The sequence below is a fragment of the Gopherus flavomarginatus genome, chromosome 6 (assembly GCF_025201925.1).
Source record: "Gopherus flavomarginatus isolate rGopFla2 chromosome 6, rGopFla2.mat.asm, whole genome shotgun sequence".
Taxonomy (NCBI): domain Eukaryota; kingdom Metazoa; phylum Chordata; order Testudines; family Testudinidae; genus Gopherus; species Gopherus flavomarginatus.
The window spans coordinates 132567456-132582440 of record NC_066622.1 but is presented as its reverse complement, the minus strand read 5'-3'; the positions used below and the strand labels follow the sequence as shown (position 1 = coordinate 132582440).

Below are 14985 nucleotides of genomic sequence, written 5' to 3'. Positions count from 1 at the left end.
ACAGCCGTGCTCATATCCGTGGACCAGCGCGTTTGGGCTCGGGAAACCAGCACTGAGTGGTGGGATCACATCGTCCTGCAATAATGGGATGACGAGCAGTGGCTGCAGAACTTTCGTATGAGGAAAGCCACTTTCATGGGACTTTGTGATGATCTCGCCCCCAACCTGTGGCGCATGAACACGAGATTTAGAGATGCCCTTTCTGTGGAGAAGCGGGTGGCTATTGCAATCTGGAAGCTGGCAACTCCAGACTGTTTCCGATCTGTGGCGAACCAGTTCGGAGTGGGAAAGTCCACCGTTGGAATGGTGCTGATGCAAGTTTGCAGGGCCATTAATCGAACACTGACAAGAAGAACCGTGACTCTTGGGAACGTGCAGGACATTTTAGATGGCTTTGCAGAAATGGGCTTCCCTAACTGTGGAGGGGCAGTAGATGAGACGCATATTCCTATTATCTCTCCACCCCACCTGGCATCGGAGTATATTAATCGCAAGGGGTACTTCTCTGTGGTTCTGCAAGCGCTTGTGGATCACCGTGGGCATTTCACTGACATTTACTCTGGATGGCCTGGAAAGGTGCACGATGCACGCATATTTAGGAACAGTGCCCTGTTCAGGAGGCTTAGGGCCGGGACCTTTTTCCCAGATCACAAGATAACAGTAGGGGACGTGGAAATGCCCATCGTGATTCTGGGAGACCCCGCTTACCCATTAATGCCATGGCTCATGAAACCATATACAGGGAAGCTTGACAGGAGCAAGGAACGTTTCAACTACAGGTTGAGCCGCTGTAGAATGACTGTGGAGCGTGCTTTTGGCCGTTTGAAAGCTCGCTGGCGCAGTCTGTTCGGGAAGCTAGATTTGATGGAAAGCAGCATTACCGCAGTTATATCCGCGTGCTGCACCCTCCATAATATTTGTGAAGGGAAGGGTGAAAGGTTCAGTGAGGAATGGACCTCCGAGGTTAGACGTTTGGAGAATGAGTTTGCTCAGCCAGAGAGCAGGGCTAATAGGGAGGCCCAGGAAAGGGCTTCAAGGATTAGGGATGCTATAAGGGAGCAATTTGATGCTGAGAGCCAGCAGTAATGTTTGGTGCATGTGTTGTGCTTTGCTTTACCTTGCTGTGTATAATTAACCATTTCTGTCACCAATAAAACATATGGAAAGAAATACAAACCAAAACCTTTTATTTGTCATACAGTAAAAAACAGGTAAGGGGGTATGGGTGGTTCACAGTACATTCAGAGGTTTTACTATTTCCTATTTTACTCAATTGTAACCGTCTGATGCAACTCACCATTACTTTGCTGCAGAATGATGGGGGTGGAGTGCGCTGGGTAAGAATTAAACATATCTTGGTTACTAGGTGATGTTATAGGTGTTGGGGGCAGCTGATGATAATAAGGAACTTGGTGCTGCATAAAGCTATTTTGAGGATACACAGGGGGACAAGGAACAGTGCTTTGGGAAGCCTGTGGGTTAGCACAGTATATATTTGCCTGCATGGCTACAAGAGACTCAAAAGACTTGGTTTGGCGAGACAGGAGTCTCATCATCTGCCTGGCTATTCTTTTGGCAGACAATTCCTGTCTCCTGCTTTCAGTCAGCCTCCATTCCTGTACACTTTTTCTCCACTCCTCAGTCTTCCTACTTTCCCTGTTGTAGTGGTTCAGAACGGTCTTGATCAGCTCCTCTTTTGATTTCCTAGGATTGCGCCTCAAATTCTGCAATCTACGTGAGGCCGGTGACACAGCTGCATTACTCGAGTTGCCTAGAAAAAATAGAGATAGAGACATGTAATACACAGGGGCATCATTGTTTATTATCAACTTTTGAAGGACATTGGAAACTGTAGGTAGCATCCCTCTCACATACCTCACATAACACTGTAGAGTTCAAGAAAGCTAAGACATGTCTAGCAATGGGGTGAGTACTTTTGCTTAAAATTCTCCCATGTTAGTGGGATGCCTTGGTTCCTGCTCGGAAGGGGGGCCGGGTGAGGAAAAAGCACCCCGCAGGACACGGTTCCCGCTTGGAAGGGGGGGTGGGGGACGGACAGAGCACAAAGCAGGGCAGGTTTCCCGCTTGGAAGGGGGGGTGGGGGACGGACAGAGCACACCGCAGGGCAGGTTTCACGCAGGTTTCCTGCTTGGAAGGAGGGGTGGGGGACGGACAGAGCACACCGCAGGGCAGGTTTCACGCTTGGAAGGGGGGATCGGTGAGGCAGAAGCACCCCGCAGGACACGGTTCACGCTTGGAAGGGGGGGTGGGGGACGGACAGAGCACACCGCAGGGCAGGCTTCCCGCTTGGAAGGGGGGTGGGGGACGGACAGAGCACACCGCAGGGCAGGTTTCACGCTTGGAAGGGGGGGATCGGTGAGGAAGAAGCACCCCGCAGGACACGGTTCCCGCTTGGAAGGGGGGGTGGGGGACGGACAGAGCACACCGCAGGGCAGGCTTCCCGCTTGGAAGGGGGGTGGGGGACGGACAGAGCACACCGCAGGGCAGGTTTCCCGCTTGGAAGGGGGGTGGGGGACGGACAGAGCACACCGCAGGGCAGGTTTCACGCTTGGAAGGGGGGATCGGTGAGGAAGAAGCACCCCGCAGGGCAGGCTTCCCGCTTGGAAGGGGGGTGGGGGACGGACAGAGCACACCGCAGGGCAGGCTTCCCGCTTGGAAGGGGGGTGGGGGACGGACAGAGCACACCGCAGGGCAGGTTTCCCGCTTGGAAGGGGGGGTGGGGGACGGACAGAGCACACCGCAGGGCAGGTTTCCCGCTTGGAAGGGGGGGTGGGGGACGGACAGAGCACACCGCAGGGCAGGTTTCACGCTTGGAAGGGGGGATCGGTGAGGAAGAAGCACCCCACAGGACACGGTTCCCGCTTGGAAGGGGGGGTGGGGGACGGACAGAGCACACCGCAGGGCAGGTTTCCCGCTTGGAAGGGGGGGTGGGGGACGGACAGAGCACACCGCAGGGCAGGTTTCACGCTTGGAAGGGGGGATCGGTGAGGAAGAAGCACCCCGCAGGACACGGTTCCCGCTTGGAAGGGGGGTGGGGGACGGACAGAGCACACCGCAGGGCAGGTTTCACGCTTGGAAGGGGGGATCGGTGAGGAAGAAGCACCCCGCAGGACACGGTTCCCGCTTGGAAGGGGGGGTGGGGGACGGACAGAGCACACCGCAGGGCAGGTTTCACGCTTGGAAGGGGGGATCGGTGAGGAAGAAGCACCCCGCAGGACACGGTTCCCGCTTGGAAGGGGGGGTGGGGGACGGACAGAGCACACCGCAGGGCAGGTTTCACGCTTGGAAGGGGGGATCGGTGAGGAAGAAGCACCCCGCCTGGATGCCTACGTGCTGGGAAGGGCAGGGGGGGGTGGATTGGGGCAGAGGAAACAGACCGCCTTGCGCTGGGGAGCCGTGCTTCTAGCTACCTGCCCTCAATTATCCCTAAACTATCCACAGGCTTTCATAATGCCAGACATTTCACTGCTGCGTGTTACCAAGGAAGAGCGGGAGGGTCTTCTACAGGAATGCGGATACCGCCCTGGCCCCTATGCAGCTCGCCTGTGTGCGGCCATGGTCCCCCCACCCCTCGCTGCACAGTGGATCGGACGAGTTAGCCTGACCGGGACAGGGACCACGCTGGCTCTACCTATAAACTTGTTAAAGCACATTGCCCAAGATCTAGCTGCAACTTTTCAAGAGATTACTCAGGCAGATTACACAGATGTCATAGATCACATCAATGGGCTATTCCACGTTTAGGCATGCATGCAATCAGCCATAATGAAAATCCTGCTATCACAAAGCATTGCAATCTACTTACCACGAGCACGATCCTCAGCTTCCTCATCAACATCCGCTTCCAGCTGCTGTGACTGGCTAGTCTCCTCAGGGCTGGAGAAGAGCTCCTGGCTGCCTGTGTCCTGAGACTCCGGGGTGTCCCCCTCAACGCCAGTAGCATCACTGTATTCATCCTCTACACCATCCCCCACTTCTCCCTGCTCTGAACTCTCCATCGTGCTCCTAGGATTCACGGTGGGGTCACACCCAAGTATGGCATCCAGCTCCTTGTAAAACCTGCAGGTTGTGGGGGCTGCTCCTGAGCGTCGGTTTCCCTCACGGGCTTTGCAGTATGCACTCCTCATCTCCTTAATTTTTACTCTGCATTGCAAGGCGTCCCGTTCGTGGCCCCTTCTCATCATGGACTGCGATATCTGACCATAGGTATCGTAGTTTCTCCTTCTGGAGCGCAGCTGTGTTTGAACAGCCTCATCTCCCCACACACTAATTAGATCCTGCAGCTCTGCATTGGTCCATGCTGGGGCTCGTTTGTTGCGTGGAGGCATGGTCGCTGAATGATTGATTGATTAATTGCACTCCACGCCTGACTGAGCAAACAGGAAGGTGATTTTTGAAATTTCCCGGGGCATTTAAAGGAGGGGTCAGGTGAGCACAGGGCAGAGGAGTTTTCTTGATTACCAGAGAGGTATCCTCAGGTATGCTGGGATACCTGCTTATTCCACGGAGGTCAAGAAAAGCGCTGGTAAGTGTCTACATTGCATTACCAGCGCTGGATCACCAGCGCTGGATCCTCTACACCTGAAACAAAACGGGAGTACGGCCAGCGCTGCAAACAGGGAGTTGCAGCGCTGGTGATGCCCTGCAGATGTGTACACCTTCAAAGTTGCAGCGCTGTAACTCCCTCACCAGCGCTGCAACTTTCTGATGTAGACAAGCCCTTAGATTTAAAAGGATAAAAAGAAGCCTATCCAAGGCTCCAGGTGTACCCAACACATTATGCATACAATGAAATGCCATCAGCATTACAATAATGATTACAAAGGCATCTCAGCCAGCCACAAGCCTTCTGAGATTCCTACCCACCCCCTTTAGGATGCAAAGCCTCAGCCCTGTCAAGCTAACCTCTTATGCAGTGTGCCTGGAAGGTCAGCAAATTCAGGATATTTTGGACCAACCGGAGGAGCAACTTCCAGAGTCTCATCCGAAGGGATCTGGATGTTCAATTCTCACTAGTTAGTAAACAAAATTAATAATAATTGTAATGCCAAGGGGAAAATGGGCACCCAAATCACTTATGCAGGCTAGCCGGAAACCCTATCTTTTAAAATTATACATCATGAGACCTTTCTGTAACATCCCTAATGGTCTTTTGGAAAGATCCAACAGGACATATTTTTATCTAATTAATATTGGTGTAAGCCTGGAGTAGCTTCACTAACCTCAGTGGAGTTGCACCTGACCGGAGGAAGACAATTCCGTTTCACGGTAACTTTCAAGGTTTCTAAATTTGTTTTCCTTCCACATCGCAACAAAAACAAAACCTTTCAAACGTTTTTATGGAAACAGAATTTTGTTGAAATGCCTGTATTTGGACCAAAACCTAAGAAATGGTTGGGGAGCCACTGGCTTTAGATGTGGGACACCTAGATTAGGAGTCCTAGGTCTGCCTCATTTTGAATTGGGTTTTAAAGCAGAGATCACTCTGAATCAGACAGAACCAGGGTCCTCTATCCACCAGGTTAAAGAAGTCAGTCTGTCTCTCCAACCCTACCCTGCATGAAATCTTTGTCAAAAAGCATATTTCACTGAAACTTCCTGGCTGAAAATGGTCCAACCAGTTCTACTCCAGGTTCACATATGTGAGCTGAAATAAGAACTTAGCACCATATCTATGCTATGCAAAGGCAAGAAATATTCCTTTCCGACATAACACTGAGGGAAATTGACTTGTACTCTGCCTAGTGAGCAAATCACATGATTTATCTACACAGTACCTTCCAATACAGCAGAGAGATGCAATGTGCCCCAAACCAGATTGGCTAAAGACAAGCTGAGGTGAACTATCTAGAAGATAGCCCTGCTAACCGGAACTGTTAACAGTTGTAGATTCAAGATTACCTCATGAAGGACCCATGAAGATATTGTATAAGAAAAGAACCTTCATAGCCTCCCTATGCTTTTTCAGGAGACATTTGCCAACTGCAGTTCGCCTGTTTGACGAAGTCACAGATAAATGTTAGTAAAGTGGAAGGCATTCAATTTAGATGTGATTTAATAAGACCTGCCTGGATCAGATACATTAGTGACTGTCATCAGAATAACCATGCATTGTAACTGGCACACTGGGATGCGGGGGCTGAAAGAAGTGTAGAGTATGACCCAGTTGGAGAATGCAGCTCTATTTCTGCATCCCCCCAGCAATTCCAGTCATTCCCCTGCTTCGCCCACACAGAGTTTCTCCATCTATTATACCTGCACGGTGTTTGCTCCCATCATCAATCAAAGGGGCCGTCAGAGCTCTGAGATGAGGTCTGATCGTTCGCTTCTCATGAAGGTCCAGAGAGGTGAGAAGATCAGGCAACTGTGACCAACCCTTTCAACCTGCCCTGCACCAAATCCTGTGGGGAAATTAACTGAATTCCCTTTCCTCAGTGGAGCACTGAAATAGGAAGGGGATCAGAGAATCAGGCCATGGTAAATATACAGAAGACAATCTATGCTATTTCATGACTTTGGAATAATGTTTCCAGTTCTGCATGCAGAATCTTTGGGTGTATAAGGCACCTTAACCTTCAGATCATGCTTTCCCCCCTTCCTTTAAAATTGATGGTTACCATTTAGGCTGATTTCAATTTCCATTAATAATACATGCAACTGATGTACATTTAAGTGATTTTAATCACGTCTTGGTGACAGGTTTAGCTTAAAGCAGGGCTCCACTTAGAACTATCAAGTAAATTTCCTTTGAAAAGGTCAGTTTAACATTTAACAGGACGGTCCATTCCAGACAAATTAGATTTCGCTCCGCTTGTCTGGAGTGCACACACTTTTCACATCGGAGCCAACAGAGAGCTGTCAATCAAGAGCGAAAAGCAGCCAGTGTTTGTGGAGGAGGCTGGCTGCCAACTTCTTCCCATGAAGACGAGTCCTCTGCTACATAACGTGCTCACTGCAGTTCTTCTGTTTATTGAAGAGCTCTGCTGTAGAGCTAACATGAGCCCTGAATAAGAAGTAACACAGAGTTATGTAACCCTGGGAGCAGGCCTGGGACTGAATTCATTCCTAGCTTCCCTCCATGATTCAGGAGAGGTGAGAATACAGGTATCAAGCATTTATCTTCTGCAACTGACTACCCTCCTTAAGCTGGACAGCATGTGTTGGGTGGAGTCAATCCACTAACTATCAGAATCAGAGGGGAGATGAGCAGCCTCCTCCCCTGCACTGAAATCTGAGAGAGGTTACAGTTGCTTGGTGGTAAGGTGTTCATTGAGGAGAAGCACTGGTAACTGAGTTTAAAGGGACTGACCCAAGAAAACCCTCTGTATTACAGTAAGTTGTAGCACTGTAACCAATCTACATGCTCAAGAAAAACGGTAGATAAAACACATCACGCCTGAGAAACTGGCTATTCCTTCACCTCCCAAGACAGGCCTCTACCTTTGACGCTTGTGAAGAGCCTCCTTAGTCGTTACTGGAGATAGTGCTAGTAGGTCACCTACAGGGTGACCAGATAGCAAGTGCAAAAAATCGGGACATGGGTGGGAGGAGGGGGGAAGGAGTTAATAGGTGCCTGTATAAGACAAAGCCCCAAATATCTGGACTGTCCCTATAAAATCAGGACATCTAGTCACTCTGATCCCTTATCTCCTCTGATGCAACATTACCACACATTACAGCACCACCGCAAATGTAGACACTGGTGATTGAGACAGATTGTCAGTCTTTTGTGTTCTGAGGGCCTAGTCCTATGAGGTGCTGAACCGCACTTAGGAGGAGAAGTGCGGGCAAAGCTAGCATCTCAAAGTCTCACAGGAGGAGCTTGGCACTTCATGGGACCAGCAACTCAGAACAAAAGAACCTGAATTTAAGGCACCATTAATTACAGCCAGTCGAGTAGTGGTGATGCTGCTGCTGATGGAGAGGATCTAGAGTTGTGGCTGGAAGATTTCCTCCCGAGTTTCACCAGAAACCACCCCCATGAGGATCTGCCCAGCCCTTTTTCACCTTATATCTTGGTGGACATCATAGAAACAGAGAGACTAAAAGATGCTTCCTATTCCATCCCCTCCTTTGCTCCTTTCTCTTTCCTTCCAGACAGAAGCAAACCATTTCTACAGCTCATGCCATCCAGATGAGCTACACTGCAACACTGAGTAGGGAGAACATGTTAGTTTCCCTTTAAAGTTCCATCCCCAACAGCTTCAGCCGAGAATCATTTGATGGAAATTGCTCTGCGCTGAGGAGAAGTGGTGGGGGTGACCATTTCTTTTCTCTGCATTGATCACCCAGGCATTCCCAGAGTAGTCTCTGTGACAAAGCTCTGTCCTTGTCTCCGTGGGTCCTGCGTTTCCTGACAGATTTTGCTAGCCTCAGAGGCTCACTGTGACTCTCCCTTTAACCCTTCTCTCTCTAGAGATAAGGGTCACAGTCTACTGAGCCATTTTCATCATAAGCCAGTGAGGGAGGAGGAGAAGCAACCCTCCCTCACACAGTCTCTGTTGTCTCCCAGTCTCAGTGATTAATCAGGGGGCAAAGGAGTGGGAGGGACCTCGGGCCCACCTTCTACTACAGGCTCCAGCCCAGGGACCCTAAGAGTATCAGCTATGGTAGCTGACCTTTTAGGAACAGGACACATACAATTCCCTGGGCTACTTCCCCACAGCAGCTCCCATTTCCTCAAACTCCACTTCATCCTTACCTCAGGGCCTCCTTCCCTGTACCTAGCATGGTGTGTACAGCTCAGTCTCTCCAACAGCGCAACTTCTCACTGCTCCTGACATGCACACCCACGTGACTAACTGGGAGGCTTAACTAGTTTCAGCCAGCCCCTGATTGGCTTCAAGTGTCCCAATCAATCTAGCAATCTCCACTGCCTTCTGGAAAGATCTTAATTGGCCCCAGGTGTCTTAATTGACCTGGAGCAGCTGCCATTTACTTATCCTGGTACCAGGGATTTGTTTAACCTGGGGCTAATATATCTGTCTCCCACTACTTTTCTATAGCCATCTGGCCTTGCCCCATCACACCTCCCACTGATTTTCTCTATGGAACACTGAAGGTCATATTTAATATACAAGGTCTTAGTGATCTCTATATGAGTAGAGTAATAACAGGCCAGCAGACCTTTGGGGGTTTATCAGAAGCCACTTGTCTTTGCTTTTAAGGACCTTCATGGCTTGTCCTCACCTACCTGTCTTCTCTTGTATGGCATGGAACTATCAACACCCACCTTCACTTCAGCCTTTACTGTCCATTGGTCAAACTTTCCCACAGGCCTCTTTGTGCCTTGGCTTATGCCACCTCTTATACCAGAATCAGCTGCCTGTAAGAAACTGAAAAGCCACTACATTATCCTCCATCAAAACCTTCCTGAGAACTCGCCTCCACTATCATTCCTAGAATACACGTAACAATGGTGAGGCAGCTGATGTGCTGTGATCACTGCTTATTGCACTGATCTGAATCATCTCATTGTTACATTGCGCTCACCTGTCTCAGGTATCCTATATACTCAGACGTGCACACACATAAAAAAAGACTAGCAAAACGAAACCCAGTCTCTGATTGGGTATTCTAGGTCCCGACAAACAAACAGTACAAGCTCAGTTTCTAAATCATACATGCTTATAAGAAAGAAACCACCACTCTGTTCTTTTGATAGGAAAATCCATATAGGGCCTACTACAAAGCCTGTTGAATTTAATAGAAGTCTTTCAATTGAGGAATTCAGAGCAAACTCTAACGCTCATATAAAGTTAAATGAAATTCTGTCAGAGGCTTATGGGGTGAGGAAACAGATGCTGATGACCCCTCTGCATGTAGCACAGTCCTGTGCTAAGAACATGATCTCAAATAAGAGTACATAAAATGTTTACGGGCTTTACAGAGCAAGAACAATGAAGACTTGTCAAGTTTAGAGGGGAGGGACAGAAAGGGAGAAAACAGATAAGCAGAATGCTGGGAAGAGGAGAAGGACACCAGGCATCAAAGGCGGATGAGTAGACAATGCAAAGCTATAGAGAATAGGTTTTTAGGCACGGACATGATCATTGTAAGTGCATATCAAATACATACATAAAGTAATGATTGGATTCCATTCTGGGATTCTGATGATCTCAACAAGCTACTCATGCATCATCATCTCCCTCCCTTGATGGAATGTGTGTTCATTAGGTGCAGTTGGAGGAAACTGAATCCTTATGTGCTGGACAGCAGTTGCCAAAGCAAATTTAATTATCCAGCCATATTTTAGGTCAGGGATCTTGGACCTACCCATCCACACATCAGGCACTGTTGTGACTTTGTTTAAAAAGTACAGAACTCCCAGTGAAATATAACCCTCCTTTCTGAGCTATGGACACAGAACCTGATGGAGTGAGTCACTTACGCATGGTTTTATGGGGTTTGCTGGATTGGAGTTAGAGGTGTTATTTCACACGTGATGTACGTTATAGCAAATCTGCACAATCCAGGCAAGATTAGTACATGTCCTTTTCCTTGCTTTTTCCTTCTTGCTGTTATGAGATGCTTTGCAAACCAGCAAGGTTGACCTCAGAAATTAAGGACTAAATCCAAAACCCACTTGAAATCAATAGGATTCTTTCCATTGATTTCAATAAACTTTGGATTAGACTCCAAAGCGCTACCAGTGTGCCTGGAGCTGATCAAATCACAAAATGCAGACTGCCCCTACTCTGAATAGCTAGCGTTGTAGACAAAAGAGTGAAGACAGGACACAACTGCAGCAGCTTTAACACTCTCTCTCATTCCTTTTCTGCCGAAGATTTACCCACATCTCCCATTTTTTTCCACCATGAAACCTATATTGTTGCTCTATCCTGTTCCACAGCCAGGCAGCCACTGTCTGGTTCCCCCAGCATGACACAAAGCCCTTCTGGGTTCACAACAGTGTCTTAACTCATGCTCTTTGTAAATGAAAGTGAGATTGGAGAAATGAGAGAGAGATGGATGAAGTGTCCTCCCAACATAAAACTAATTTAAAATAGAAAGGAGGAAAAAAAAGCTGTTAACTCCCCTGGATGTTAAAGCTGACTATTGGCCCAACAAAGTCCCATTGCAAATTCAAGCACACCAAATTAAATAATACACGTGCTGCTTTGAATTGTGGGTCCCAAGGATCAGAGTCCTCCAAGCCAAGTTCTCTGCCTTATGTATGCAGACAAACATATAGTGGACGGGGTTGGTGGGAGGATACAACAAACCAGTTTAGGACTAATGCAGTACTGCATACCATCCAAAACCATAGCTGCTTTATTCTTCCATTCCCCATGGCATCTTCCAACCAGCAGCATAGTACTGAATTTTAGATCAAAGCAACAGCCTTGCACTACAGCCCAGCATCTTGTTAGTCAACAGGAAAATTGTCTTATTGATATTAATCGGGGCTTTCAAAATTCTATCTTTAATTTCTATATTAACAACAGCAATGGAAGGCTTAAAAGCAAATGATTCAGACATGAGGCAGCTCACCTCTCTGACTGACATATGGAACTGCCTGCCTTAAAGGCCACTCACAAGTGTAACTTTCAATAGATTAAAAACATTTTAGCATCCTGAGGACACCCAATCAGAAGTGGCATGTGGCACAAGTATTTTCCCCACTAATACATTGCTGGCTGATGTTTGTTTCATATCACAATGTGTGTTTCACGAATGAGCATGAACATAAATGGCAAAAGACACAGGGAGAGTGGCTGGCTGGTTCAAGGGACTGGTGACAGAACACAGGAACATTCACCTGTCTAGGCCATTAGTTCAATTCTGCTCCAGGTTGATACTGGCCAGAAGCCTATTCAATGGCCTGAGATAGAATAGTCTCCACATAGTTGCTAGGACAGAAGGACCCATATAATAAGTGCCACTATTATAGACACCCTCGGTAGTCTCAGAGACACTAGTGATTGAATGGGCCATGCTATCTTCTCCTCCGTGGAACTGCTGGCAGGGATAGTGGCAGAATGGGGGAAGCTTACACAGCTGCTGCCTATGGTTTAAATGGAGGACATTCATCTCCTGGGTTGTTCAAGGGCCGAAATCCATGTGCTGTTTATGTAACAACCTGATACAGACTATGTCCACTCTTGTTACAGGCCCAAAGTCCAGAGTTTGGTCAAGAGGCCAGAGACCTAGTAAACAGTGAACAATATTAGCGAAAAGAAGCAGAACAAACAAAAGACAACTTTGCTTTTTGCTAAGATAAGCTTGGTCAGCAAAAAGCCAGGTGAGGAGCCGTAATTGGTGTCTTTATCTGAAGCTGCAAACAGACCAAAGGAATGAAAGGAGACTTATGCCTGTGTCCATTTTTTCTGTAGAAAGAGATGCTCTGCCCACACATCAAACTTGAATTTATGGAAAAGGTTCAAGCATGTCAGTATGAGATATGACGTCCTCCCTGCTGCTTCCCCCAGATACCAGCGCCTGCCTTAGCAGCACAAATGTGCAACTGAAAAACAATTTCTACTACCATGTACTTTTCAATGTCTTTTTGTTTTAACCCCTAGGTAGGTACCTGTTGGACAATCAGAAGGGCTAATTCATTCCTATGGACCCCAAATCAGAATTCAACATATATATTTGTCAGAAACAGATAGTCAAGGATTAATGCCTCTTTTACCTGCAAAGGTTTAAGAAGTTCACCTAGCCTAGCTGACACCTGACCGGAGGAACCAATGGGGGAACAAGATGTTTCAAAAGGAAGGAGTGAAGTTTCCTTTGTTTAAAGTCAGTTTCAGCCGGAGTGAAAAAGATCAAGGAACCAGCCTCTTATCAGAAAGTTTTAGAAAGGAATAAATAAGTTTATGTTTATTTTCTTTTGTAACTTGTCTTTGTGCAATTAGGGGAGTAATCAAATTTGGGTATTCTTGTGTGTACTAAGGTTTTTGCTCAGGAGAAGATCCTGTGTTTTAAATCTGTCATCTGTGAGATCCATTTGTATGCTGTCTCCCAGAGTTTTTTTTTTTCTTTTATCTTTCTTTTCTTTCATTAAAAGCCTTCTTTTTAAGAACTTAATTGATTTTTTTCCCTGTTTTTGAGATCCAAGAAAATTGGATCCGGACTCACTAGAGATTGGTGGGGGAAAAAGGGAGGGGGAAGGAATAATTCTTCCTTGTTTTCAAGATCCAAGGGAATTGGATCTGGACTCACCAGGGAATTGATGGAGGAGTCTCTCAAGGCTACCCAGGGAGGGGAAGGTTTTGGGGGGGCAAAAAGTTTTCCAAATAACTCAAAAATCTGGATGGTGGCAGCAAAACCAGATCTAAGCTGGTAGTTAAGCTTAAAGGTGTTCATGCAGGTCCCATCTGTCCCCTAAAGTTCAGAGTGGGGGTAAAATCTATGACAATATTTTATACTAATATACATTTTATACACTGTTTGAAGTACTAATTGTATGTTACTTGTTAACCTGAAACCATGGCTGGGGACATTATGTAATCTTTGACTATTGGCTACTGTGCTTATCTTGCCTTGCTGCTAGACCTATCCAGGGGTTTGGGACTACCTACCCCGTCACTTTCCTCTGCCCATGAATAATCCATATAATCTACTGTAATCAATTGACTGGCAGTGTCTCAGAGCCTAGTAAGCAAGGTGACACTCCACCAGCGCTGCGCATAATAAACCCACCTGCTTGATTCTACATGGTGTCCATTTTGTGTTCTTTCAGTTGTAAAACTAGCACCTTTCACCAATGCTAAATTCACTTTTAAACAGAAGGAGGAAAGATGTAGCAGCAATTGAGGCAGAACGTGCTTTCTAGAGATGACTTCAAGGCCTTTTAAGGTCTAGATCTTGCTGCTATTTAAGTCAAGGGTAAAACTCTCAGTGACTACAATGGTGCAGAATCGGGCCCTACTATTGCTGTGTATTACAAGTATAGGTCACTTTGCTGGCCTTCTATAAGATGGTTCCCATTTTGCACTGCAGCCAGCTGCACATGGTGTAAGGCAGGTATTCCTATATGCAGCATAAAACTGTGTAAACACTGGAAGGTTGAGCTTTCTACACTTTGATGATAATATATTAGAAGTGGCAGGGGCCTGGTGTTTTTACTCAGGTAGAACTTCCAGCAAAGATACTGAGACTTTTGCCTGAATAGGGGACTCAAGGATTTGGTCCAAGGTGCCTGACAAACTGGCCAGACACTTAGAGAAATATGGGCTGCATTACGTTTATTTGTCTTGATTTGCCATTGAAAACAGAGAGTTTCTTTACCACCCACTCTGCTTGGATGTCAAGCAACATTCTACTGTGTGCTGGGTGAATTCCAAGAAAGTGAGATGAGCACAAACCCTTCTCCATAAACCACCCATCCAGTGCATCTAGTGGATACACTCAGAGCTCCTTGGAGCGCAGTATGGGAGGCCTTGTTAATGTGCCTGCATGCTGGATTTCTGCCTCTCCAAGAGGGATACAATATTCAGGTGATTACAGGCAAAGATTTGTCTCCAATTTGGTGCAATATTTAAGCTTTGCGCCATTTTCCATTTTTGTAATGGCAATCTCTTTAGTAACTTGCAGCGGCTCAGATGGGAAAAACGTCTTCCTCCTTCTGTTCAAGGCCAGATTTTCAAAGACATTTAGTGCCCCATAGATGATGATGGAAAATCTGTACCTCTCCACTCTCCCCACCACCCTCTTTTTCTCTCCACTTCCTTCGAGAAGAATGGGAGCTGCTGGGTGCTCAGCACTTTTGAGCATCTAGCCGCAAATTAATCAGTTCTTTTTCAATGGCCTCAAAGTGGTGGATGATAATTTCCACCCATCAACAAGAGAATCAGACCCACTTGTTCCTATAGCACAGAGGCTTGTAGAAGCTGAAGAACAGTCCAGCAGCCTTGAAGTCCCATTTGTTCTGCTGGAAGGAAACGTCTATTACAAGAACGTACCTAGCTCTAGTATAGCACTTTTCCTCTACAGATCTCAAACCATTTTACAAAGGAA

At 47.1% G+C, this 14985-nt stretch overlaps 2 protein-coding genes and 1 long non-coding RNA gene across 9 annotated transcripts in view; 1 reads left to right on the top strand and 2 right to left on the bottom strand.

The window, feature by feature from the left end:
* Window positions 1-14985, bottom strand: part of LOC127053391 (VPS10 domain-containing receptor SorCS1-like) — a 481836-nt gene that overhangs the window by 311713 nt on the left and 155138 nt on the right. The gene's annotated exons all lie outside the window — the stretch shown is intronic.
* The window catches only part of LOC127053442 (zinc finger and SCAN domain-containing protein 29-like), an 881068-nt gene continuing 867253 nt past the window's right edge, over window positions 1171-14985 (bottom strand). For all 3 annotated transcript variants that reach the window (XM_050958195.1, XM_050958196.1, XM_050958194.1), the window contains exons 2-3: window positions 3827-4602; window positions 1171-1771 (exon numbers count right to left, since the gene is read on the bottom strand). In XM_050958195.1, coding sequence (XP_050814152.1) covers window positions 1266-1771; window positions 3827-4349 — 1029 coding nt within the window. In that variant the 5' untranslated portion in view covers window positions 4350-4602 and the 3' untranslated portion in view covers window positions 1171-1265. The remainder of the gene's footprint in view (window positions 1772-3826; window positions 4603-14985) is intronic.
* LOC127053471 (uncharacterized) lies at window positions 2024-3476 on the top strand. Its single transcript, XR_007775031.1, has 3 exons — window positions 2024-2129; window positions 2717-2822; window positions 2928-3476. It is a non-coding gene; the product is annotated as an uncharacterized LOC127053471 (long non-coding RNA).